General features: G+C 46.3%; 1 protein-coding gene across 2 annotated transcripts in view; it reads right to left on the reverse strand.

Moving 5' to 3' along the window:
• Positions 1 to 18,780, reverse strand: part of HCK (HCK proto-oncogene, Src family tyrosine kinase) — a gene marked incomplete at its 5' end in the record, with an annotated part of 41,439 nt that extends 22,659 nt beyond the window's left edge. Inside the window, 4 exons of one of the 2 annotated variants that reach the window (XM_082358863.1) lie at positions 538 to 640; positions 1,003 to 1,045; positions 3,985 to 4,102; positions 18,506 to 18,780. In XM_082358863.1, coding sequence (XP_082214989.1) covers positions 538 to 640; positions 1,003 to 1,045; positions 3,985 to 4,102; positions 18,506 to 18,780 — 539 coding nt within the window. The remainder of the gene's footprint in view (positions 1 to 537; positions 641 to 1,002; positions 1,046 to 3,984; positions 4,103 to 18,505) is intronic. The other variant, XM_082358864.1, reaches the window with a different exon arrangement.
• Between the last annotated feature and the right edge of the window lie 9,172 nt (positions 18,781 to 27,952).

Below are 27,952 nucleotides of genomic sequence, written 5' to 3' on the forward strand. Positions count from 1 at the left end.
TGGCCTTATTAGCCATATGTAAGGTGGGGCCCTATGCCCATGGCAGACTCACAGTGGCTCGTTGGGGCTGAGAGCCAGAAGGAGTGGGCTCAGGAGTCTGACCAAGCATAACCACTCCCATCCTTGGGCCCCAGGACATACTAGACACTACATCCACTGATGGTGAAGATGGTAGGAGATTGGAGGTAGCAAGCTCAGAGATCCATGGATTTCTGAATGCAAAGTCACCTCAGCGGGGTCTGGTCCATAGGTAAGGCTGAAGCTTAATCATAGGAGCCCAAGGAAGGCTTCCCTGAGAAAGCACTTTCTACGGTCCATCCTTGCCTGGATGTGCCTTTAGCAAGTATGCAAGCCCCTTTACTGTGGCTGTAAGCCAGGTTAACAGCAAACTCTTCTTCCTTTATTACGATCAGGTTCTCATCAGTCATTTACACCCTAGTGTAATATAGTTTATCAGGTCCTTTACTGAAGCACAAGAGAGCATAACTGAGTATTGGAGATAGGTATGTCTTAGAGGCGAGTGGAATGGGAACTCACTCTTCCAGGACCACCATCTGGTCCCCCTTCTGGAAACTGAGGTCTTCATGGTGAATGGCCTCGTAATCATACAAGGCAACCACAGTGATCTCCTCAGAACCTGCTGGGAAGAGAGACATGTGGGATGGTGAGGCTTTATCTGAGCACACCCGCAGTCCTGGGTGTTTCTCACCCCAACACCTGGCACCCAGCCCTGGACCCCTTGATGTGTCTGTCTCGTGATATAAGTAAGCATCTTGCCATGCCGGGTGCGATTCTTGATTTTAAAGCTAACGGAGTTTTGTTCATGTTATGAAACAACATTATAGAAAAACAATAGCCTGTACTAAGTACTTTGGGGGAAATTTATGGGATTTTCAAGAGTGGTTTTGACTGTTTGGGATTTTTGCCTCAAGCTCTGACTGAGAACCTAACCTAATCCGCTACATAACACGACTCCACTACATGTGCTTGCCAGCTACTTACCCTCTGTGGACCCTGGTGGGTTGCCGTTGCTACTGTCAGGCCACTGTGGGGAAGAAATGGGAGAAGGGGATGAATCCAATAGTGTGTGTGTAGCCATGGAAGGTCTGTGTCAAAAAGGATATCCCAGGGCTTCCCTGGTGGCGCAGTGGTTGAGAGTCTGCCTGCCAATGCAGGGGACACGGGTTCGAGCCCCGGTCTGGGAAGATCCCACATGCCGCGGAGCAACTGGGCCCGTGTGCCACAACTACTGAGCCTGCGCGTCTGGAGCCTGTGCTCTGCAACAGGAGAGGCCGCGATAGTGAGAGGCCCGCGCACCGCAATGAAGAGTGGCTCCCGCTCGCCGCAGCTAGAGAAAGCCCTCACACAGAAACGAAGACCCAACACAGCCAAAAATAAATAATAAATAAATAATAAATAAATTAAAAAAAAAAAAAAAAGGATATCCCAGCCCCGTGAGTCCGTGAGTCATGGGAGGAGGCCCAGAGAGGGCTGGGAAGTGCCCAAGGTAACACAGCACATTAGGGGCACAGCCAGCACAAGGATGCAGGTCTCTTGGGCTGTAGCCTCTGCCTTCAGCCTTGGACGTACTGCGGGACGTACTTGTGTCTTCCCCTCGACATACAGTGAGAGGCTTGGTCCAGATCAGTGTTTTCCAAGCTATGTTTGAAGAAACCCTAGGTCTACCAACATGGCCCATGAATAAAGGCTCCACTATGTATGTGAAACAACCTAAGTGTCTGTACAAAGGGGAATTGGTGCCTACACTGTGGTGCTCTAAGCAGCCCTTATAAGACGGAGGCCGCTTCATTCCTGACACAACGAGACCTCAAAGATATATTGTTGAGTAAACAAAGCTAGTTCTTCAGAATGGTAAACATGATACATTGGTATAAAACACATACTCAAACATCCTAAACACTTTCTGTGGACACATACTGTACACATGTGAGTGTAAATTCATGGGAAAAGGTTTGCAAGGTTCCACGCCAAACTGACAACAGCTGATACCTCTGAGGCAGGGTGTGGTATTTCTAGGGAGGGGGGCATTGGTCAGCAGAGACTGTAGCTTTCACTGAAATCTGTGATTTTTATTTGCAAGGAGAATGAATTTGTGTGTTACACACATAAGTAAACATTAATTTAAAGAAATAGGTTTGGGAAACACTAAGAAGTATATTCTTTTTTGGGGAGATTCACGAAGCCCATTACAAAGATTTATAAAGGCTCTGAGTCCTACAGGGAAGGAGTGTTTGGCCCAGTGTTTTGCAAACTGATTTGACCTGGGAGCCCTTTCTCAGTTACTAACTGACTGCTGAACCAGTGCTCTGCATGAGGGGAACAATGAATGGTTGATAACAGTGTCCCTTAAACCTGATGCTCAGAGAGAACAGCCAAAAACTGGTGGGAGAAAATCCTCTGCTTCGCACTGCTGACAAGCCAGAAGGCCTCAGAGAACCTGAGAACCTGGAGCCCTGGCCACAAAAAGGGCCCAGGGCCATGCAGGCCAGGTGAGAAGCAGACCTGGGAGTGACTTAGGGTTTAGGATGTCAGCTCAGGATCTCGTGTAACCTTAGGCTGTATTAATAGATGTCAAGTGTCAGAAGGAGGGAGGTGAGTATTCCACTCTTCTCCCATTTCCATGTGTTTGGGGCAGGACTAAGGGGCAGGTATGTGATCCAGGAGTAAGGGTTATGGGGTAATATGCCTCCCTTCAATACAAGGAAGAACCTTCTAAGGGGCGCCAGGAAGGAGTGCACCCCTGCCTCTGCAGGCAGCGAGCAGAGGCTGTCCTTCCTGGACAGCCTCAGGTAAGGGGATGGACGAAAGGATCCCAGAGGAGAGAGAACCCAGCCTTGAGTTTAGGGAGACCCAGCTCTGCTGCTTCCCAGAGGTATGAGCCCAGGGAGCCATTTAACCTCTTTGAGCCTCAGTCAGCCTGGCTGTAAAGTAGCGTAACTCCAGCCTCAGTGTTTGGTGAGGATTAATGAACAGAAATACCTCACTCCAGTGCCCGGAACATAGTAGGTTTTCAAAGAACAGTAATGATTATTACAACTGTTATTGCTGCTCTTAGTACTGTTGTCCCTTTACTAGTACGATTATTGTCATCAACACTATTACTACTGCTACGGCTCTTCTGACTATCACAACTACCATTACTAGTGGGGCTACTTCTGTGGCAACTACTGCTCCCACGACCCCCACTATTGCCACCATGACTACTGTTCCTGACACTAGCATTTGGCTCTGTTACTCTTGCACCTACCCCTGGGACATTGGAACCTGCACTGCCCAAGTTTGAACCCTTACAACCAGGTGGTCTTCAGCAAGTTATTTAACCTCTCTGTGTCTCATCTGTAAAATGGGTATAATACAAATTGTGACCTACAAGAGCACTACTGTGAGGATTAAAGGTGTTAATAACAGCAATGCACTTAAGGTAGGGCTTGGTTCATCGTCAACTCTGTAGAAGTGTAAGAGAAGTAAGCAAATAACCTCTGCTAGTATTACCACTTCTCTCATTTACTCTTTCTGCTTTTGTTCCTACTGCTATTGCTGTTATATTCCCACTAGTATTGTTGTTACTGTTATTGCTACCATTGTTATTACAGTTATTGCCATGACGCTGATACTGTCATCATTCCTGTCATTACTTCAACTGCTGTTGTCACTAACCTGCTCACTCATTACTCTCAGTACTGCTTATGGTACTTCCTAGGTGTGAGGCCGGCCATGCCCCCTGGGACCTGGTCACCCAGGCTGATGGGCCAAGGCCTGGGCAGTGGGACAAGGAGCAGTGACATCCCTGCCCTGGGTGCTTGGTGCAGGTGTATCCTGGGGAGTCAGGGAGCTGCCAGCGACCGGTCAGCTCCATTTCACCCCAGACTCACCCTGCTCGCCCTTGGGAAAACAGGAAGCGGTGAGGGCAGTTTGGGGCAGCCCCCGGGCTGCCACCGGTCTCCCCTTTCTTCCCCCACTCACCCGCTTGCCCGAGGACGTGGGATCCGGCACATACAAAGGGTTGTGTGGGCTGGTGTTGGGCTCCGTTTTTGAGACCTTGCCTCCATCCCGGAGGAATTTGGACTTCATACACCCCATCCTGTGGTAGAGAGAAGGGAGATGAGCCCCACTTGCTCTGAGCCCCACACGGGGGAGTCTTTGATGCTGGGTTCTAGACCCTCTGTTCCCAGGCTGGCACCCCGTCACCTTCCCTGTCTCCCCTCCCCCTCTCTGCCCCCCTCACCCCACCCTGGCCACGTGGAGCTCACTCTGCCCTTGTCATCTCTGGGCTTCCCCACACCCCGTCTGGCCCGCACCCACGCAGAGCTGACAAGCTGTCGTAGTCATGCTACCAAGGACCCCTGCGATGGGGAGTTTATTCAGAGAATAAATCGTGATGATCATTGAAATTCAACAGATGGAGCCTCAGAGCAGAGTGGGGGGGGGTGGGAGCTGCCAGCTCTGGGGTCAGAAAGCCTGAGCTGACGCTTGGCCCCTCCCTCCCCGACTAGCAGCTCACTTACCACTCCCCCTGCTCCCCAGTCTCAGTTCCTCATCAGCGAAATGGGGATAATAATGCAACCTACTCGCCGGGTGTTGGGAGGATGAGCAAGCACGTGGGTGGGGAAATACTCAACACAGAGTCAGGCTCAGAGCAAATGGTAAAGTAAAACTATACTCTCATTATATAATGTGAACATTTTATATTAAATGATAAAGATCAGGTCACATAATGTGGCTCAAACAATCAAGGTCACCATATTCCTCATATCATTTTATAATTGCCTTCTAACAGCTTCCTTCCTTCTTCCCTCCCTCCCCCCCCCCACCTCTTTTTCTTTTTTTCTTCCTTCCCTTCTTTCTCTCATGGATTTATTTGGTCATTCAACCATTCATTTACTCAGCAAACATTTACTGAGCACTCTTCTAAACCATGATTAAGACAAGCAAGTTCATGCCCTTACGGAGCTCACTCTGGAGATGGATGGGAGACACAGACGATAAACAGGTAACAAATAAATAACAAGATAAATTCAGTTAGTGAAAAGTGTGAGGACGATAAAAGAGGATGTGATCGGGAACAACTATGCGGGGCCTCTTTACACAGGGCGGTTGGGGAAGGCCTCTCTCAGGAGGTGATATTGGACCTGGGGCCTGACTGACACAAAGGAGCCAGTTATGTAACACTCTTAGGGAACAGTGTTCCAGGCAGAGGGAACAGCAAGTGCAAAGGAATGTGCTTGAAGAGAATCAGGCACTGAAAGGAGGCACTGAAAGGAGGCCAGTGTGACTGGAGATCACAGGCAGGAGGGAGAGGATAGCATGTGACGAGGGTGCCCCAGCTTGTGAGGAGTTTGGATTTGACTCTAAGGATGATGGGAAACCATGGAAAGTTTCAAGCACAAGGATGACGGGGTTCAGTGTGTACTTTAAATAATCCCACTGGCTGCTCGGTGGAGTATGGACTTTAGTGAGCAGGGCAGGGAGCCCCATCCACTGCAGGGGTCCAGGCTTGAGAGGATGGTGGCCTGGCCCGGGGTGGTGGCTATTGAGGGGGTAAGAAGTGGACAGATTCGGGGGACATTTTGGAGGTAGAGCTGACAGACTTTGCTGGTGGATTAATCAAATTTAAAGACACTTAAAGAAAACACTTTTACCTGATCAGAGTCAAAACTTAATTGTTAAAGTGGCAGAAACTTTTTCTTTCTTTTCTCAAAATGTGCACATGTATTTGCTGAGAAGATAGGCTGTGAGCAGCCGCATGAGGAAGTAATTGTTTTCCTCATCTCTACACAATCACAATTTCTTCTAAAGAAGTTAGAACTCAGTTATATTTATCTTGTTAAAATAAACATGTGCTTGTGGCTTAAGAAATAACCCCAAATTCCTAGGTTTACGAGAGTTATTTTTTATTTAAAGATTCTTTTTATTTACAAGGATGTTTTTTGTCTGGCCTGGTGGGAACTGGGAACAGTTTACCACATCAAGACTTAAGTGGTTTTTGCTTCATTCGCCTTTTGTGAATAAAGTAAGGAACTAATCCAGACTCCTGGAGTGCTAGATCATTATTTTGAGAAATTACTGCAATTAATCAGTGCTTTATAATGTACTTGTATGCATTGAAAACAAAAACCAATACCTCTCTGACTTGCGATAAATATGGCTTACAGTTGTGGGAAATAAAACAGCATATTGTGTGGTTTTGTATGACATACAATTATATTACGTTTCGTATATTTTGATTAACTTAAGGGTGTTCTGGGAAGAGCATGGCTGTGTGAGGTAGAGCAGCTCCCTCCACCTCTCTGAGCACCTAGTTGGTATGCCTTACATCATCAATTTACATATTCAGCATGGCCACAGGGTCTTGAGGGATGGGTCTCCCAAGGCATGAACATGCATGATCCATGGATGGTGGGGTTCTACCTCCCGGGGTGGCTGCAATCACAGATGAGTTGAGAAGTAAAGGTGTCTGCCGCACAATGAGCGCGACAGAAATGTCAACCATGACCATTTCCGTTCACTAGCAGATGTGGCACTGCCCTGGAGCATAAAGCAAGCACTGTTTGCAAGTCCTTTGGCCTACAAGTTTAGAGATACCACAATACTCTAGAAGTTAACTTTTTAAAATAGGGAATTCCCATTAGTTCAATTTTTGCACAATAAAGTTTTTTTTTTTTAAAGTGATATACTGGCAGGAGTCAAATTTGCATAAAATGTGATTTCCCCCTGAGCCAAGAGAACCATTCTACTGCCTGGTCTGGAGCGGCCTCAGAAATGCTTATTTTCATGACCACTAGACCTAGCAATGTAACATGGCCACGTATATAATTAAGAATTTTCTACAGCCATATTTTTTCAAGGTAAAAAGAAACAAGGGAATTAATTTTAAGATGTATTTATTTTTCCCAATATGTCAAAATTATTAACATGTAATCAATATAAAATTATCATTGAGATACTTTATATATCTATATATTTTTTCATGCTGAGTCTTCACATCCCAGGGTGTGTTTTACACGTACAGCACATCTCAGCTAGGACTCGCCGTGTTTCACGTGCTCAAGAGCTGTCTGTGGCTCAAGCTACTGTACTCAGCAGTGCAGATACAGAACGTTCCATCTCTGCAGCACAGCAGAGGCTGGTCTTGTTCATGTCTGTGTCCCTCAGCGCTTAGCTCAGTGCCTCCCTGGCACACGGTAGGAGCATAATGCACGGTTAGTGAGTAAATGCATGCCCAGAGCCCACGCTTTATGTAGTCAGGCCAAAGTAAAAGCATCAGGACCTGGTTCCTGCTCCAGTTGGGATGGGAAGGCTGGACATACAGAACTACATTCCCAAGAAGCTGTTAGGGATTGGCAAGGACAGTCAGAGCCACGCAAAGACTGCTAAAATACTTACTGAGTGAGAAAAGCAAACTGCAAAACATATATAATATCAAGCCATTTTGTAAAATGAATATATATCCGGGTTCTGCCACTAACATGTGTATGTTAGTTTGTTCACAGGAATAACAACCTGTTTATAATAATTGAGCAGCAGGATAATGAGTTGGGCTTTGAAGAATGGGAAGGATTTCAATAAAGATTTGGGGAAACTCAAGAATGTTCCAAAGAAGCACTGACTTGCAAAAAGGATTTGAGGGAGCTTATAATATTAAACCATATACAGAGCACTGCAAGGTTCAAAAAGGGTTATGCTACACCATTTAGAAAGGAAAGATTATTGAACCAGAAGCCTAGGGTGCTACTGCTACTGCCATTGGGTACTAGATTTATCTCTGAGTTTCCTAGCAGCCAAGATAAAAATGGGAATTTGTACATTGTTAACATTAAATCCCAGGAAGCATGGCAATTTACTGAGAGAAACAAATATTTTTCGAGCACTAAATTCAAAAGAGAATTTATTATGCGGATCATCCTATAAATGTCACTGAAGAACACAATGAACAGTGATTTGGCAGCAAAGTCTGCTATATGTTGACAAGTAGTTCCCAAATAGATGACGCTGATGTTTGGGTGAGTTTGGAAACCATGGGATGGGGGTGGGGAGAGGGCGAGGGAAGAGGTTTATATATCCCAGGGCTTCTCTGCAGAGTGGGGACTGCACAGCTGCTTGAAGTGAGTTAGAAATGTAACAGAGTGCCTGGCTACTCAGAGTGTGGCCAGCATGAAGACCAGCAGCATCATCGTACTGGAGGTGTTAGAAATGCAATCTCGGGCCCCACCTCCCAAATCAGAATGTGCGTTTTAACAAGGCTCAGGTGATTCACGTGATCATTCTAATTGAGAACCGGGCATAGCGAACATTTTTTGCTCTTGCTTCCTCAGCATCCATCCCTCTTCTGATAACAGTGCCTGGATATTCCTTGGGCACCCAGCTTCTCCCACACAGTGGGGTTTCAGGGGGCTAACCCCACCCTTGCCTTCAGGGATTGACAACATGGTACAGGCTCAGCCCATTAGAGAACTCCATGTCCCCCGACAACCAATGGTGCTTGGTTCAGTTATAGGTATGTATGTGATCCTAGCCAAGGCAGAGTCTGCCCTGGGGTTTTGTCGGAAAAATTAGGGAAAAGGCACTCTCTTTCCATAAGCATTGATGTGGATGTGAATGTAGATGTAGGTATAGATGTGGATGTAGATGTGGATGTAGATGTAGATGTAGATGTGGATGTGGATGTGGATGTGGATGTAGATGTAGTTATAGATGTGGATGTAGCTATAGATGTGGATGTGGATGTAGGTGTAGATGTGGATGTAGCTATAGATGTGGATGTGGATGTAGGTGTAGATGTGGATGTAGCTATAGATGTGGATGTGGATGTAGGTGTAGATGTGGATGTGGATGTAGGTGTAGATATGGATGTGGATGCAGGTGTAGATGTGGATGTGGATGTAGGTGTAGATGTGGATGTAGCTGTGGATGTGGATGTAGATGTAGATGTAGGTATAGATGTGGGTGTAGGTGTAGATGTGGGTGTAGATGTAGATGTGGATGTGGATATGGATGTGGATGTAGATGTAGTTATAGATGTGGATGTAGCTATAGATGTGGATGTGGATGTAGGTGTAGATATGGATGTGGATGTGGGTGTAGATGTGGATGTGGATGTGGGTGTAGATATAGGTGTAGATGTGGATGTAGATGTAGATGTAGGTATAGATGTGGATGTAGCTATAGATGTAGATGTAGACGTGGATGTGGATGCAGGTATAGATGTGGGTATAGATGTAGATATGGATGTAGAAAACTGGAGCTCTTGGGAGCCATCCTGACATCATGAAGGGAGGGAGTGCCTTTGAGTGAAGCCATCACAAAGGACAGCAGAGCTGAGCAATGGAGACAATGTGATTCCTGAAGACATGTTTGAACACCTGGATCCAGCTATGCCTAAAACTTTTCAACCTCAGAATTTTTCTAATTCATGAGCAAGTAAATTCTCAATTTTGCCTAAGCCAGTTTCAGTTGGATTTCTGCCACTTGTACCCAAAGAGTCCTCACTGATTCTTGCATATTCCTGGGCCACAGTCTGGATTGAATGAACTAGAGTTTCTGGCGATGTAGGCCTGTAATCTGCATTTCTAACAATTCTTTAGGAGATTCTTATCACACTAAAATTTGAGACCAACCAATGTAGTGGAATGAAGGTCAAACCTGGGGTCTGAATACTTGGGTTTGGATCCCAGTTCTGCCACTGACTGGCTGTGTAACCTTGAGTAAGTCACTTCCCCTCTCTGAGCCTCATTTCCTTCCCTGTATAATAGAAGGCACTTGCTTCTTAAGCTTGTGGGACAGAGATGTGAAAGGCTTTTTAAAATTTCTGAAAACACATGTTTCTTGTCTAATCTGATTCGAAACCAGGCTCTGAGAGCAGAAGTGGCCTGCCTGGCCCCAGACTAACTTAGAACAGCCGATCCCTGGCTAAGACATTTCCTCAGGTCACTGCTGATCTCCTGGGACCTGAAACCAGCTCCTCGTCCCCTCCGCTTCTGCAGGTGCTGCATGGAAGGGAAATGAGAAAGTTCAGCTTGCTTGGCCTGGCTGCTTCCCGTGGTCACCGTGCTGGCTATGGAGGCCTCAGAGACTCCTCCTGAACTCTCAGAGCCAAGCCCAGGTCCTGCCTGTGCAGCCTGTGGAGCAGGCGGGAAATGGTTTTCTAGCAGCTTTTAGGCTCAAGCAGAGGCTTGTGAGGGCTGGGGGTGAGGAGCCCTGGAGTTTGGTCCCACCTCTGCCACAGACTCACTGTGTGACCTCAGGCAAGTCCCAGCCTCTCTCTGGGCCTCAGTTTCCCCAAATATGAAGTGAGATGTTGGGTGATAAGTTCTCTGAAGGGAACAGCTATAGTTCTTTCCTGTGTAGCATCTCCTCCTCCTTCTTCTGACAACAGCTCCCCAGTTTTCTTTGGGAACCACCCCTCCCCCATTCTCAACCCATGGATTGCGGTAAAGCTGACTTCAACCTCTGGTTGTAGGGGTGGGTCTGTGATCAAGTCTGGCCAATCAGACTTGCAGTAATAGAAGCAGAGATGGGCATACGACTCAATCCTGGCCTGTGAGAATCATCTGTTTGGCTGGAAAAGAGGCTTGCAATTGCAAAGCAGAGCCAAGAAATGAAGAAATACAGATTCTCCAGCCCTGCCTGAAGTTGATGTGCTCGTGGACTTTCCAGTAACCTCCTTCTTCTGTTTGAGCCAGTCTGAGTTGAACTTCTGCTCCCTTAAACCTCAAAGGGTCCTGCCCAGTGCAAAGGAAATTCTTACAAGGGATTGCAATTCATAATCAAGTGTTAATGGCTTACGGGAAAGACTGCCTTGATAGGAAGTTTTGATAGAAGAAAGTAAAGAGAGTACTAGACCCATTAGAGTAGGTGAGGGTGTGTGAAGTATGGACCCCATGAAGCTGACGGCACTGAAGCCATGCCTAGAAAGGGCCTGGCGTGTATTAGGCCCTCCATATATATTTGTGGAATGAATATATTGTGTTCAACCCTCTCTAGGCCTGACCATACTTGGCTGAAGTCAGCAGAACCAGAATTATGAACCCATCTGTCAGATGGGGAAACGGAGGCCCACGGCAAAGAGCATCCCCAGGTGGTCAGTGGCAAGTAGAGCAAGAACTCAGCTCTCCTGCCTCTCATCCTCCACTGGGTCAGCCTCAGAAGCTGCAGTGGGGAAAGGGGAGGGGGGAGGAGTAACACAAACAGGAAGCTTAGGAAGGCAGACCGCCAGAGGCCCAGGGCTCAAGACTGTCCAGTTAGAGGAAACTTCCCTTCTCGGAATAACTCAGCCATGGGGGTGGGGGAGAAAGCCTTCCACTATGAGGGACCAAGTCCCTGAAGAGTTTTCAGGAGTGCAGAGCCCTACAGCTCCCTCTTCTCGAGTTCCCTGACTGTCTTCTCAATGAACCAGCCAAACCTCCAAGTGACTGTTATCCATAATGGACATTTAGGGGTCGCCCCTGTCTCCCCATCTCTTCCCTTTTCTGACCCTCAGCTTCTTTCTGATCAAGAGCTCAAAACTTTGACTTTGCAAACAGGAAGGGACTGGAGAGACCTTTGTTTTACAGATGGGAGCAGCAGCCCCAGAGAGGGCGGGTGTCATGCCCTGGTTTACACAAAAGCAAGTGACAGAGCAACACACTGAAGAGGAACTCGGGCCTTTGGTCATTTGCCTCACTCGGCCAGAGGGTTGGCTCTGAGATGCATATGTTCCATCCACTTGTTCCAAACATGTAGTTAAGTTTTTAGCATGTTCAATGTTACCTCTGGGTCACCTGGTCAACTCCAGAACTCAAGGGCACTTGCGAGCCTCCTTAGAATAATACTATCTTTAAGGTAGGCAGGGGGCAGGGAAGTTTGGAAAACATAGGATGGGATTTGAAGCCAGAAAGAGCTGGGTTTGAATCCCCATTCTGCATCTTACAGATAAGTGAGCCTTTAAAAAATATAAGTCAAGTCATGTCGCTCCTCTGCTCAGAACCTCCTGGGGCTGCCATCTCACTTGGAGTAAAAGCCCAGCTCCCCTCCATGGCTGGTAAGGCTCCATGACCTGGGGTCCCCTCAACCTCACAGTCCTGTCTCCGCCAGCCCTCCCTTGATCTTTCCATTTCAGCCACACTAGCCTCTTGCTACTCTTCAACTCACCAACCATGTGTCCACCTCAGGACCATTGCACATGCTGCTTTCTGGAATGTTCGTCACCCAGAAAGCCTCTTTCTCTTCATGCAGATCTCACTTTCTCAGAGGGGTCTTCCCTCATCGCCCTGGCTAAGATAGGAACTCCGCCCCCAACTCCCATCACTTTCTGGCCCCTTCCCAGCTCTATTCTTCATGGCTTTAACCACCACCTAACGTAGCAGCCAAGAGGAGGGGCCTCTCAGATCTCCAACTACCAAGAGCAGAATTGACAAATGGCCCCAGCTGCTGTGCTTTGAAGAACATCCCTGTTGCCATGGGCTGCTCCCAGCCAGGGACTGAGTGTGGCGGGGATACTGAGGCAGGCCCGTGCCAGGGGGACCTCTGATGGGATACTTTGGCTAAGGGCTCTTTGACAGCCTTGCCAACCTTCCTTAGAACTTCCCTGCAATCTAAGACACTTCCACCTTCCCTTCCTTGCTTCTCTTCCTTCCTCCCTCCTTCCTTCATTTGGAGTCAGACGTGCCTGCTATCTGATGGCTCTCCTAGCCTCTCCTAGCTTCTCCCACAGGCATTCCCTCTAATCAATTTCTTGCACATTTAATCTCTGAGAGTCTGCTTCTCAAAGGACCTGAACTAACACACCTATTGTTACCTGTGGATGTATCATCTGTCCTCCCATAGAAAGTAAGATATATGAGGGTAATGATTGTTTGGTACATGGCTATATACTAGTGTGCAAAACTAGGACACAGTAGGTGCTCAATAAATTCTTGAGTAATTGAACGAAGCGCCCTTTAGCTGCCAGGGTGCCCTAGATTTCCCCATTTAAACAATAGTTACAAATGTGTGTTTAAACTGAGAAGGACTCTCCATGTTTGTTTATCTCTGCCTGGAGAGGAACAAAGTCTTTCCTCCATTGAAGCTGAGTGGTGGTGGCCCCCTTCAGAAAGGACATGGTGGCCAGTTCACCCCAGGGGCAACTTTTCACTTCAACCTCCCAACATGCTCCGAGGTCAGCTGCCCCCAAATCTGTCCTCAGCAAATGGAAACTTCAAAGCTAAAAAAACACATCCTCTGACCCTTTTACACTTATTTTTTTATAGTTGACAGAGCCTATTCTTTTCTGTTTTGGTGGGTATGTGTTTTTGTTTTTAAAATTACCTTTCATCACCTAGTAAAACAATACACCGTCCTTGTTAAAAATGAAAACAAGGACTTCCCTGGTGGTCCAGTGGTTAAGACTTCACACTTCCACTGCAGGGGACTCGGGTTTGATCCCTGGTCGGGGAACTGAGATCCTGCATGCCTTCGCGGGGTGGCCAAAAAATTTAAAAAAAGAAAAATTGAAAACAATACAGCTAAATCTAAGGCACCCTTGGAGTAAGGCTTGTAAGGTACCCTTTAGAGGCTCTCCACGGCCACCCCTCCCCCCTCCAGGTAGCCTCTGCACATGCGTTTGCATACATGTACTATATCAAAGAAGATGCTGTCGGCGCTCTGCCCCATAGCTCAGCCCTTCACCATTTCCGAACACTCGCTGGACGTCCAGCTGCTAGCACCTGCATCTCTTTGCCTAAGAGATTTCTCTGTGGCCCTTGGTGCCTGCTCTGCCCTTGAGCTTGGCAAGTGGAAGTGCTAGAGAATCACTATCCCTCGGGAGCAGCCCTCGACCAGTGGCTGACAGGAGCACGCGGATAAATACCCCAGTTCCTTTGCCTCTCAAGCGCGGTCATCAGCTCCCAGTGCTCCCAGTGGAAATGAGCTCCAGGTGCCCACAGTGGGACTGGCTTGATAACACACCTTGATTGGCTGCCTTCTCTCCTCTGTTTTGCTTCCCTGCTCTCCTACCAGGGTTTTCTGAGATCTGCTCCCAAATAAACTAAATAGTAAATGCATTTGAAATCTTTTCTATGGTCTGCTTCTGGGGCAACTCGATCTGAGACATATATACCCACAGAAAATATGGAGTATCATTTTTTTTGCGTGTTAACATCAAAGGAATACTGTTCTGCATGAATCATGAGGCAGTATTCTTCTTATTCCCATTTTTTAGATGAGGACATTGAGACTCAGAGAGTGAAGGAATTTGCCTGATGCATCACAACTTGTACGAGGCAATGTCAGCACTCGAACTCAGGTCTCCTGTGCTCTGTCTACTGTGCTTCATTTCTCTGGCAGAGTTGAGGGAGGATCTCCTATTCTCTTGGTTGCACCTAGGTCTCCTGGACCAAAGGATTTCATGGTGATGGTGGGAGCTCGGGCAGGTGCCATAGGGCAGGATTAGGAATGCAAGCCCCAGTGCAGTGCCATCCAGAGGGTGCAGCATGTGTGGCCACAGCCACTGCCAAGAACAGGGCACATTTTACCTTCAAGCAAGGGTTTCTTCTGTATCATTACCCATGCCTCTGAAAGTACACTAAAACTCCCAGTCCTGGGGTGGAGGAAACTTGAGAAATGGGATGGGGATCAAAGTGCTGTGAGGGTTTGCTTAGAAAGACAGAGGCTAAGAGAGACTGTACTACTAACTTTCTGTGTAACTTTGGGAAAGTTACTTACCCTCTCTGGGCCTGACATTTCTTTTCTATATAAAGGGAGATCTTGTCATGATTGGAGGGCTGGGCTTGAAAACTCAAATGGCTATAGGGGCCCACAGGGCCATCCACATGAGGAAGGTGGTCCGGGCAAGGGCGCTGCAAAGTGGACAGCTCAGGGGCAGTCTACAGGGCAGCCCCATTCAGCATCACCAACGCTGCCATGAGTCAATAGCAGGGGAGTACAGGAGACCAAGGTGCTAGACCCAGGACTGTCAGCTCTTCCAGTTTTTCAAGAGAAGACAGAAATCCAGATTTCTGTGAGCTCTCTTGACTTTAAATGTTAGCAACTAATTTAAAAAGAATCACTTTGTGGGGTCAATTGAAATACACCTACTTGCTGAAATACCTCCCAGGCAAGGGAGGGAGGGGCTGTTCAACGTCCCTCAATTCCGTATTTTTCAGAGGCCCTACTATGTGCCAGGTGCCAGGTGTTAGAGATACAGTAGTTTAGGAGACAGACATGTCTGTGCCCTCATGGGACTTAACTTCTAAAAGAGTTTAAAGTCCAAGCCCTGACCAGTCCTCTGAATGCAGACAACTTTCTCCTCACCCTCTGGGGTAAGGGGCCCCACAGAGCATCCTGGTTGGGGTGAGATTAAGATTCATGCTTCCCACGCCCATTAGGATGGCTCTAATAATAATTTTTTAAAAAGGGAAATAGCAAGTGTTGGCCACAATGTGGGGAAATTGGAACTCTTGTACATTGCTGATGGGAATGTAAAGTAGTGGAATACAGTTTGGTGATTCCTCAGAAGTTAAACATGGAATTACCATATGACCCAGAAATTCAACTCCTAAGTACATACCCAAGGGAATTGAAAACAGGTGCTCAAATATATGTACATGCATGCTCATAGCAGCACCATTCACAATAGTCAAAACGTGGAAACAACCTGAATTTCCATCTACAGATGAATGGATAAACAAATTGTAACGTATACATACAATGAAATACTATTCAGCCATAAAAGTAATTAAATGTGTCAGTATTTAACTGGATGAGCCTTGAAAACAAGAAGCCAGTCACAAAAGGTGTGGCTTTGTGTGATTCCATTTACATGAAATATCCAGAATAAATTAATCCAGCGATACATAAAAGCAGGTTGGTGGTTGTCAAGGGCTGAGAGGAGGGAGGAACAGAGTAACTGCTTAATGCGTACTGCGTTTCCTTCTAGGATGACGAAAATGTTTTGGAACTACACAGAGGTGCTGATTGCACAACACTGTGAATGTGCTAAATGCCACTGCATTGTTCACTTTAAAATGGTTAATTTTATAATGTTATGTGAAGTTCATCTAAAAATCGTTTTAAAAATTACAAACTACATAAAAGTGCTTTGCTAGGATGGTTAAACAAATTATGGTGCATCCAAACAGTGGAATATTATTCAGCCATTCAAAATTCGAGGATGTTTTAATGACATGGAAAAATGCTTCCAATGTAATACTAAGTAAACGAGTGGGATAAAAATTGTATATGCAGCATTTTACTAATTATGTTAAATAAAATGTGCACAAAAAAGACTATAAAAATAAGCTAAAATGTTTGTTATCCAAATTTTTTTAAAAAGATTCATGCTTCCAGGAATTCCCTGACGGTCCAGTGGTTAGGACTCAGCGCTTTCACTGCCGTGGCCGGGGTACAATCCCTGGTTGGAGAACTGAGATCCCACAAGCTGCGAAGTGTGGCCAAAAAACAAAAAACAAACAACAGCAAAAGACTCATGCTTCCACTGCTTCAGCATCTACTAAGTGTCAGTCATAGTGAACGAGATGAATGAAGATCTTTGCCCTCCTGCAGCAGAGAACAGGCGACAGTGGCCCTGGGTCTAGAAAGAGCTGGAAGGTCAGCAGAGCCAGATTCTTTCTTCTCTCTTCACTGCCCCAGACTCCCTGGGTGACCCTTTCACGCCTCAGTCCTCCTCATACGCAAAAGCTGCCCCTCGGGAGAGCCATCCAGCCTCTTGGTGTTTTCCCCTAGAAACACCTGTACATGCACCCAAGACCACACATCCAGGCTGGCCCCAGCAGTACTGTGTGTTGTCGTGAACTCCTGGAATAACCTGTATGTTCCTCACCAGGGGAATGAGAAGTAAGGCAGGATGGTCCCCTGCTGGGATCCTCCACTTAAAAGGAATAAACTAGAGCTCTGTTTCTTATCCTGGCTAGACCCCGACAACTTAATGATAAGAAGGCAGGGGAAAATGAAATTGCAGAAGAATCGCACAGTTAGATAGCATTTATGTAGATCCTTAAAACACGAAAAACGATTTTATGTATTGTTTATGTACCCATATATATGTAATAAATTTTTGAAAGGCACAGACAGGAAGCACTGTAATTCATGACCGAGATTGCCTCTGGGGAGGAAGAGAAACAGAACTGAGAGGGATCCAAGGTGGGGAGGCTTCCATTTTAACTGTTACTTTTAGTAATTTTATTTTTTTAAAAACTGAAGCAAACATGACAAAATGTGAACATTTGTTAATTCTGGGTGGTGGGTTCCCGGGATATTTAGTATATTATTCTCTTCACTTTTCTGTATTTTAACATCAGCCCCCCCCCCAAAAAAAAGGATAGTGAAAAGAAAGCAGTGAAGAGAACCAGTGTCTCTTGAGGGCTTTCTCTGTGATGGCCAAAGTGGTCCTCAAAGTGTGTCCCCTGAACAAGCAGCACCAGCATCACCTGGGAGTGCAAATTCTTGGGGTCCTGTGCCAGACTTACGGAGTCAGGAACTCTGGGGTCAAGACCCAGAAGGCTGTGTTTTAACAAGCCTTCCAGGTGATTCTGGTGTTCTGCTAAAATATGAGAACCACCGGGCTAGACTGTAATAGCTATGACAATAGTTAACCCGTATTAAGCAATTAGACCTGCCAGACAGTGCTCTGAGAGCGTTCCTTCAGTAACTCAATCTAATCTTCAAAACAACCCTATGAAGGAGCCATATTTGAATTATCCCCATCCTACAGTTGTGGAAATGGAGGCACAGAAAGGCTAAATCCGCTGCCCAAGGTCCAACAGACAGGTTGCTCCCAGAAACCCTTTACCTAACCACTACACTAAACTGTCACTTACATGACCTCTAACATACTCTAGCTCACTGCAGCCTTGGAAGAAAGACTTAATAGCCCTCTTTGACAGATAAGGAAATTGGAATTTAGGGAGGGAGAGTGACTTGTCCAAGGTCTCACAAGGAGGAAAGCGAGGGGCCACGCATCCTGTGGTCTGTCCAGGAGGTTTTGGGGTTTGACCTAGACCACCTGGGGATCAGGGCCCAGCTGGAAGGAGGAGGGAGCTCAGCGAGCGGACCCAGCTGCAGCCCTGCCTGGGTGTGACTTGCACCGTCACGCCTACGGCCAGCTGTCCCCTTCCCCACTATGGCTGCCAACCCGCCGTGACCGTGACGGTCACCCACCCCCACCAGGAACCGTAAGGGCCTTCCCCTCCCGGGCTCCGTGAAGCCCTTTTTTTTTTTTTTTTTCCTTTTGCAAAAGGGGAACCTGGACTGCCTAGAGAAGTGGCGGCTCAGGCACAAAGTCACCCTACAGCTTTCCCAGGCTCGCCGCCAGGCAATTCCGCTGTTCATCTGGGCACCCTCCCCCGCGGGTCGGCCCCCGCATCCCACCTCCTGTCCGCCGCTCCCACGACGGTCCCTCTCCCCGGCAACCCAGCTTACGCGGCTCACCACCCCGGGTTCCCTCCGCAGCCCGAAGACCCTCAGGCCGAGGGTCACGGGCCGCTGCCCCCGATCCCGTGTGCGCTGCACTCACCTGGGCGCCCGCTCCTCGTCCCGTGGGCAGCCCGGATCCTCGCAGCTTGAGCGCCCCCCCAGCTCGGCAGCCCCCGGCGTCCCGGGCGCTCGTGCCCTAGGGAAAATGGACTGACTTTCGAGAAGAGGCTGGGGCTGCGCTCCGAGGGGCTTCGGGGCCGCGCGTCTTATGGGGCCCCTCTCGTGCTGGACTGTCCGCGTCCCCTCCCACTTGCTTCGAGTCCCCGGCGGTGCGCCCGGGCTGGAACCAGGGACGCGGTGTCGCCCACAGGCCATCTGGGCTCCTTAGCCGCGCCCGGAGTGATGCTAACCCCGCCCCCAAGTGTCTTAAACCCGCCCCCGAAGATTCTAACCCCACCCCAGGGACTCTAATCTCTGTCCCCACCTCCTAAAATCCTAATCCCGCCGCCTAAGGATTTTTTTAAACACCGCCCATCCAAGGTTTCTAACTCTGCCCCCAAGAATCCTAACCTTGTCCCTGAGGGATAATAACCCCGCCCCCAAGAATTTTAACCGGTCCTTCAAAGGTCCTAACCCCCAAATAACCTAACACTTCCCCCAATGTATTCTAACGCTGCCTCCCATCGCCCTAATCCTGCCCTAAAGGATTCTAAACCCCACCCTTCCGAGAACCCCACACCTCATCTCCTCCTCCTGAGATCTTAATTCTGCCCCAAAGGATTTTGAATGTCACATCTTTTAACCTCGCCTACCGGAGATTTCTAATTCTGCCCCCTGGATTTTAATCCCGCCAACCGAAGGATCCTAACCCTTTTCTTGAAAAGATTCTAACCCAGCCCTCAGGATTTATGACCCTAATCCTAGGGATTCTAATCTCTCTCCTGAGAGATCCCAACCTGTTCCCATAGGGTTTTAATCCTCCCCCCAGGATTCTAATCCGGCCCATCCAAATATTCCATCCCTGCCTTCCAGGGTTTCTGATGGCACCTATCAAAGGGTCCTAAACCTGTTCGGGAGGATCCTAACCCCACCCGCGTCATTCTCACACGATTCTAAATCCACTCCTCCTCCCCCAAGCATTCCCCACCCTTCCAATCGCCACCTCCAAGCCCGGGCCCCTCCCCACACCGCGTCCCAAGCCTTCCCGGCCCTTCTGTGGTCTGCGGTTTCCGCTCCGCAGGCCCCTGGCGATTCAAACGCCAAGCCAAGTTCCTTGCCTGCAGGAACCAGCCTGGCTTACTCCTTGCAGGTTTCCTGGCAAGGAACTCAGAGGAGTTCGAAAATGGAGGGCGCGGCAAGTGGGGCTGGAGGGCACAGCTGGAGGCCGCAGATGAGTGAGATGTGCCCAGGGCCAGGCAAGGGCAGAGCACATTTCCTCCTGGAAAGAGAGGGACTGTCACCCTAAATTCTGCTGAACACACCTCCAAAATGTACGGGAATCCTACTGTGTCTCTGTAGTCCCACTGCTACCGGCCAGTTCAGGCCACCGTCATCTCTCCATTCATTCATTCAGCAGGACTGTGCTGGGCGCTGGGCTACACAGGGCTGGCTTCTTGGCCTCAGCACTATTGACATTTAGGTCCTGAAATTCTTTGTTGTGGGGTCTGTTTTGTGCATAGTAGAATGTTGAACAGCATTCCTGGATTTCATCCACTAGATGCCAGTAGCAACCCCCTTCCCCAGCTGTGACAGCCAAAATGTTTCCAGGCATGACCAAACGTCCTGGGAGGGGAGGGGGGCAGAGGAGGGGGACAGACCATGGATGAGAAAGATAATGACTCTCCTCTTATGTGTTTTGTTTATGTACTTAAATACATGTATGCACTTTTAAAATGTAGAAAATGGGGGACTTCCCTGGGGGTGCTTAAGTGATTAAGAATCTGCCTGCCAATGCAGGGGACACAGGTTCAATCCCTGGTCCGGGAAGGTCCAACATGCCGCGGATAAGCCCCGGCACCACAACTACTGAAGCCCGTGCACCACAGTGAGAAGCCTGCGCACCACAGAGAGAAGCCCGCGCACCGCAAACAAGAGTATCCTGCTCACCGCAACTAGAGATAGCCGGCGCGTAGCAACGAAGACCCAACGCAGCCAAAAAAAAAAAAAAGTGGATAATGGTTTTATATATATATATATATATATATATATATATATATATATATATATATATATATAAATTTATTTATTTTATTTTTGGCTGCGTTGGGTCTTCTTTGCTGCATATGGGCTTTCTCTAGTTGCAGCGAGAGGGGGCTACTTTTCACTGGGTGCGCGGGCTTCTCATTTCAGTGGCTTCTCTTGTTGCGGTGCCCGGGCTCTAGGCGCACAGGCTTCAGCAGTTGTGGCTCGCTGGCTGGAGAGCGCAGGCTCAGTAGTTGTGGCGCCCGGGCTTAGTTGCTCCGTGGCATGTGGGGTCTTCCCAGACCAGGGATAGAACCAGTGTCCCCTGCATTGGCAGGTGGATTCTTAACCACTGTGCCACCAGGGAAGCCCCTAGATAATGTTTTAATTGTGTGTTTGAGTTACTTGGATGGTACTTATTCAATTTTGTCCTTTTTTTTTCACTCCATCACTAGATACTATTAATATCTAGCCATGTTGCTGAAGGTCATTGTCTACATCCTCCATAGTCTTATTTATCCATTCCCCTAGTCATGGACACCCAGATTGCACACAACTTCACACTACCATAAACAATGCCACTGTGGACATCCTGATATGTGTCCCCTTATGAACCCATGTGAGAATTTTGTAAAGACTTGCTTTGCCAAGAATGACAGATTCTTGCAGAATGGCTGCTGCCTGGATTCCTCTCCTGCCATTTCCCCGTATCTTGTCCCTTGGTATCATCTGCTGGTCTTAATTTGAGTTCCCCAGAAGCAGACCCTAGACATGGATTCAAGTGAAAGTCAGTTATTTGGAAGATGCAGAAAACACTGGTAAGGGAGTGGGTGAATGAGACAGGCAAGGGAAGAAAGCCAATTAAGAGAGCATTATCAAGCAAGCTCCAATTGTGGGCTCCTGGAGCTCAATTCTGCTGGGAAGCGAACCCACTTCAGAGTTATCCCACCTGAGGCTTGAGGGAGCTGGGGTATTTATACACCAACGCCTGCCAGACATTGGATGAGGGCTTCTCCCAGGGGGATATTAATCCTCCAGCATTTCTGGTCTGCCCCATGCATGCTCCAGTCACCAGAGAGAGCCTCTAGGAAGAGAGATGCAGGTTCCAGGGACATTAGAGGGTCATTGTCAGCATCAGCTGCATCTTCTTCCACAGGTTTGCCATTCTGATGGCAAAGGACCACTGATAGCTGTAACATTCTCCTGCTAACAGCCAATTTCCCCAATTTTTTTGCTATTAAAGTAATGCTGCAATAAAAATTCTTGTATGTGTTCCCAAAGCCCCTATCAACTTTATTGCGGCATAATCTTATAAATAAAATGCACCATTTAAAATACTCAGCTTGATGAATTTTGGCAACTGTATACATCTGTGTAACCACCACACTAATCAAGATATAGAACATTTCTATCCCTCCAAAAAGTTCCCTTTTACCCTGTTGCACTCAACTTCTCCCACTCATTTCCTAAGGTAACAACTGATTGGATTTTTGTCATTATAGATTAGCTTTGTCTTTTCTGGGATTTTACATAAATGCAATCATACAGTATGTTTCTTCTTCATCTGTCTTTTTACTCACATATTGCTTTTAAGAGTTTCCATGTTGTTTCATATTCTAGTATTTTGTTCCTTTTCACTGCTGAGAAGTATTCCATAGTACCGATGTATCACTATTTGTTTATCCATTTACTTGTTGGTGGATATTTGGGTTCCTTTTGTTACAAGAATAAAGCTGTTATGAACATTCATGTACAAGTCTTTGTGTGGACATGTTTTCGTTTCTATTGGTTAAATACTTTGGACTAGAATTGCTGGGTCATATAGTAAGTGTATGTTTAACTTTATAATACAATGCTAAATTGGTTTTCAGAGTAATTATACCATTTTGCATTCCTACCAGTGATGTATGGTTTCCAGTTTTGTCACGTCCTGTCAATTTTGTATTGTCGTTCTTTGTAATTAAAAAAATATTTCCCATCTAACTCATATTAGCATCAAAGAACATTGATACAATTACAAGTTTTATCCTAAAGCACTGGCTTACTAGTATTTGGGGTGGCAAACATTTTGTCTACTCATGCATTCATTCATTCATTGTCATGGGGAGTATAGCTGGCCATAAGCAGTGGTGCTAAATACTGCATCTTTGGAGTCAGACTAGAGTTCAAACCCTGGCACTGCCATTTATCAACTGAGTGATCTTGCACATATCAAGTCACCTCTCTGAGCCTCAGTTTCCTTATCTGTCAAGTGGGAATCATAATAGTACTTACCTCGGTGAGTCATTGTGAGAGTCAACTAACATCTTATGTCTGAGGGTGATAAGGATTAAAAGGAAAATAAAGCAAAGCAAGGGGAGAGGTAGCAGCGGTGGGGGAGGGGTGATGGTGTGATTTGAGACAGAGAGGCAGGGAAGGCCTCTCTGAAGAGGGAGCATGTGAGCAGAGACCTGCTGAATTGGGGGAGTGAGTCATGGGATGGTCTGGGGGAAGTGTGTTCCAAGCAGAAGGAATAATAATGGCTAATGTCCTGAGGTGCAACTGCACTTGATGTGTTTAAGGAACACAAGGAGGCCAGTGTACCTGGAACAGAGTGGGCACAGGAGAGAATGATGGAGATGATGTTGGAGAAGTTGTGGGGCCAGACTGTGAGGCCATGAACCTCCTGGTACTGATATTAAACTTTAATTGACACGAGATGGGAGCCATTGGAGGGTTCTGAGCAGAGGAGTAAGCCACAACTGGCTTGTTTTTTAATGGGATCTCTCTGGCTGCTGGGTGGAGAATGGATTAGACGGGCCAGGGGAAGCAGGGGACACAGTGAGCAGGCTGAGGCAGTCCTCCAAAGGCAAGATGATGGTGGCATGCGCCGGGGTGGTGGCAAATGACAATTGTAGGAGCTCAGAGAAAGGATCAGAATGCTTGAAACTTTACGGGTATGCACAAGGTGAGTCATTGCAGCACCACTTTTACTAGGGAAGAACTGGAAATAACCTAGATGCCCATCATTTGGGGACTGGAAAAAAATGATAATACAGTAATGGAGTACCAAGCAGCTGTCAAAAGAATAATGATGTTTAAAAACTAATCATATTTCTATGCACTAGCAAAGAACAATCTGAAAATAAAGCTAAGAAAACAATTTCACTTACAATGTCAATGAAAAGAATAAAATACTGGGAATCAATTTAACAAAAGAAATGCAAGATACTTGGAAAACGAAGAAACATTTTTAAAAATATTTATTTATTTATTTGGCTATGCCCGATCTTAGTTACAGCACGCGGGATCTTTTTTCAGTTGTGGCATGCGAGATTTAGTTCCCTGACCAGGGATCGAACCTAGGTCCCCTGCATTGGGAGCACGGAGTCTTAATCACTGGACCACCAGGGAAGTCCCCGAAGAAACATTCTTGAAAGAAACTTAAGAAGACCTAAGTAAAGTCATCTCAGGGGATGGAAAAGACATCCCTCTGTGGACTGGAAGACAATATTGTTAAGATGATGATACTCCCCAAAGTGATCAACCAAATCCCTATCAAAACCCCAGATGTCTTTTTTTTTAAATAAAAAATAAAAATAGACAAGTTCATCCTGAAATTTGTATGGGAATGCAAGGAACTCAGAGCAGCCAAAACAAACTTGAAAAAGTAAACATTGGAGGACTCACTCTTTCCAGTTTGAAAACTTACTACAGTAATCAAGATAGTAATCAGTGGAAGAGAATTGAGAGTCCAGAAGTAAACCCTCACATTCACGGCCAACTGATTTTCAACAAGGGTGCCAAGACAATTCAATGGGGGGAAAGAATAGTCTTTTCAACAGATGGTGTTGGAACTGGATGTCCCCATGCAAAATAAGGAAGTTGAACCCTACCTCACACCATCCACAAAAATTAGCTCGAAATGGATCATAGACCTAAATATATGAGCCCAAAACATAAAACTCTTAGAAGTAAATCTATATGAACTTGGGTTAGGCAAAGCCATCTTAGATGTGACGTAAGTGACAAAAGAAAAAACAGAGAAACTGGACTTCATCAAAACTAAAAACTTGTGCTACAAATGATACAATCAAGAAAATGAGGGACTTCCCTGGTGGTCCAGTGGTTAAGACTCCGCACTCCCAATGCAGGGGGCCTGTGTTAGATCCCTAGTCAGGGAACTAAGAATCCGCATGCTGCATGGTGTGGCCTAAAAAAAAAAAAAAAAGAAAAAGAAAAAGAAAAAGAAAAGACAACCCACAGAGTGGGAGAAAATATTTGCAAATCATACATCTGATAAGGTACTGGTATCCTACATATTTAAATAACACTTACAACTCAATAATAAAAAGACAATATAATTGAAAAGTGGGCAAAAGATCTGAATAGATATTTCTCCGAAGAAGCTATACAAATAGCTAATAAGCACATAAAAAGATGCTTACTATCATTAGTCATTAGGGAAATACAAATTAAGCCCAATGAGATGCCACTTCACATCCATTAGAATGGCTAATAACAAAAAAGACAGATAATAGCAAGTGTTGATGAGACTCTGAAGAAATTAGAACCTTCATATATTGTGGTGGGAATGTAAAATGGTGCAGCCCCTTTGGAAGACGGTGTGGCAGTTCCTCAAAACGTTAAACATGGAGTTACCATATGACCCAGCAATCCCACTCCTAGGTGTCTGCCCAAGAGAATTGAAAATATGTCTACACAAACATTTGTATGTGAAATTTTCATAGCAACATTATTCATAATAGCCAACAAGTGGAACAACTCTGATGTCCATTAATGGATAAATAAAATGTGCTATATCCATTCAATGGAATATTATTTGGCAATAAAACAGTATGAAGTACTGATACATGCTACAACATGGGTGAACTTTGAAAACTTGTTAAATGAAAGAAGCCGGTCACAAAAGATCACATATTGTATAATTCCATTTACATGAAATGTCCAGAATAGGCAAATCTACAGAAACAGAAAGTAGATTAGTGGTTGTCTAGGGCTGGGGGTTGGGGAGAAATAAGGGGTGACTGCTAGTGGGTACGGGGTTTTTGTGGGGGGGGGGGTAATGAAAATGCCCTAAAATTGATTGTAGTAATGGCTGCACAACTCTGTGAACATACTAAAAGTTACTAGAGTGTACATTTAAATGGATGAATAAGTGAATTATAATTCAATAAAAAAATTTTTTAAATGAAGAAAGTCATTATGTACTAATAGGGAACATGTGGGTAAGGGGAGGGGGGAGCAAGGTGCACAACAGTTTCTATTGTATTTTACTATTTGTGTAGAACAGGAGAACAAGGATACAGGAATTTACCAGCACATGCCTGGGCAGAGTCAGGAAGGGCACACATAGGAAACAGCCCCAGAGGTTTCTTCCAGAGAAGGGAATTGTGTAGCTGGGTGACAGAGGAGGGAGGGAGACTTATTGGTCCTAGTATACCCTTTGTACTCTTGAATTTTGAACGACCTGAATATATTAACTATTTAAAAATAAAGTCATTTAAAAAAATCAGAGACTTCATGGGCAAGATAGAATTGGGGCTGGGTAGGATTTTTAGAGGATGAAGAGTCCAAAAAGGTTCTGGGTGTGCACTTGACATTGGGGCCAGGGGTGTAGGAATGATGGAAGCAAAGGCATTGAGACTGGACTGACTGCCTCTCACTATCTGTGACTTTGGGCAAGTTACTCAACTCCTCTCTGCCCCTGCTTCCTCATCTGCAAAGTAGAATGGTAAGAGTGCTTACCTCACCAGGTCATTGAATCATTGCATATCAAGCTCATTACTGTGCCCTCACTTATATCATCTCATTTAATCTCTTTGAAATGGGGATGATTATAAGTGGATGGCTCAGAGAGGTAAAGACACTTGCCCAAGGTCACACAGCCAGCAACAAATTCGAATCCAGGTCTGTGAGTCTCCAGTGTGCCTCCAAAGGCTGTGCTTGTAAGGACTACACAAACCTAGTAAGTGTGCCCGGGAGATTAAGGAGTAGAGAGAGAGAGGTGCTGATGGGAGGACATGACGCAGGGCTCAGTCCCGGAGGGAGGGCAGGAGCTAGGGAACAATGCAGGCTTCACTTTACAGGGGGTCAGAGGTTAGCTCCTTCAAAAGTATATTTTCCTATTTCCAGGAGCATTTGCATTTTATTTCAAATTCTTTGGGAACTGCTGATTGCTCTACATTCAAAACAGGATGGGGGATGGGGAAGAGAGCCACAAATGATTATTTCAAGGCCCAGATATTTCCCCTTTTATTTGCAAAGTAGCCAGTGTACACCCTCTCAGGCAGGAGGTCATTGCTGCTCTCATTTTCCAAGAGAGGCAAACAAAAACCTGAGAAGACTAGTCCTTGAGAACCTCATAACAGCCCCCAGCAGGTTCTTGACCACTCTTAAAAAACTCCTCCATCTTCCATCATCTCTAGCCCCCCATGCCCACCTCCACCCCTGCCCTGGCTTATTTTTCTCCGGAGGACTTGTCACCACCAGGCACTTTAATACATACTTATATGTTAACCTGTTTGTTGTCTATCTCTTCTACTTTTTTTTTTTTTTGCAAGTTCCACGCAGATACTATTCATGTGCATGTTTTTACAGATGGAGAAACTGAATGAATGAAGGACACTGAATGAATGAAAGGAACTGAATGAAGGAAGGAACCGAATGAATGAAGGTCTAGTGAATAACAGTGCCGGGATCCAAACCCTTCATTTGATTAATTCTATAAGTATTTATTAAGGGTTTACTATGTGTAGTTCCCAGACTTTTCTCTACACATTTACATACATATACAGGTAAATACAAAACCATGTTATTTTTAAAAAATGAATGTACTCTCTGTACTGTTGTACAAGCATGTCTTGGGGCTCTCTCCGTGTTAATTCACCACTGAATGTGAGCGAGGCTGGGGCCCAGGGACTTTAATCTCTCAGAATGCTGCCAGGAGCTGGGAGGACAAAAATGGACAAGATAGTCTTGGCCCTCAAGCAACGTCCAATTCAATTAGGGAGACAAAAACTTAGACCAATAACTTAGATACAGAGGTGGAAAATTCTGTGGTAGAGAGGCACATGATATTGTAGAACCAAGTAGGAGGGACATTGGCCCAGCCTGGGGTGCATCAAGGAGGACTTCTTGAAGGAGGTGATCCATTGAGGCTTAAAGGATGATAGTGGAAGGTCATGGCAAAGGATTTTCCGGACAGAAGGTACAGCCTGACAAAGACTTGAGGGAGGAAAGCCTGGCCTGTTTGAGGAACCACAAACCTTCTGTTTTGTTGGTGCCTGAAGCCCGATGCAAGAGGAGGCAGACCATGAGGCTGGAGATGGCAGCAACAGCAGCGGATAAGGAGCTGGGACTTTCT

Source organism: Balaenoptera borealis (assembly GCF_965194805.1).
Source record: "Balaenoptera borealis genome assembly, chromosome: 16".
Taxonomy (NCBI): Eukaryota; Metazoa; Chordata; class Mammalia; order Artiodactyla; family Balaenopteridae; genus Balaenoptera; species Balaenoptera borealis.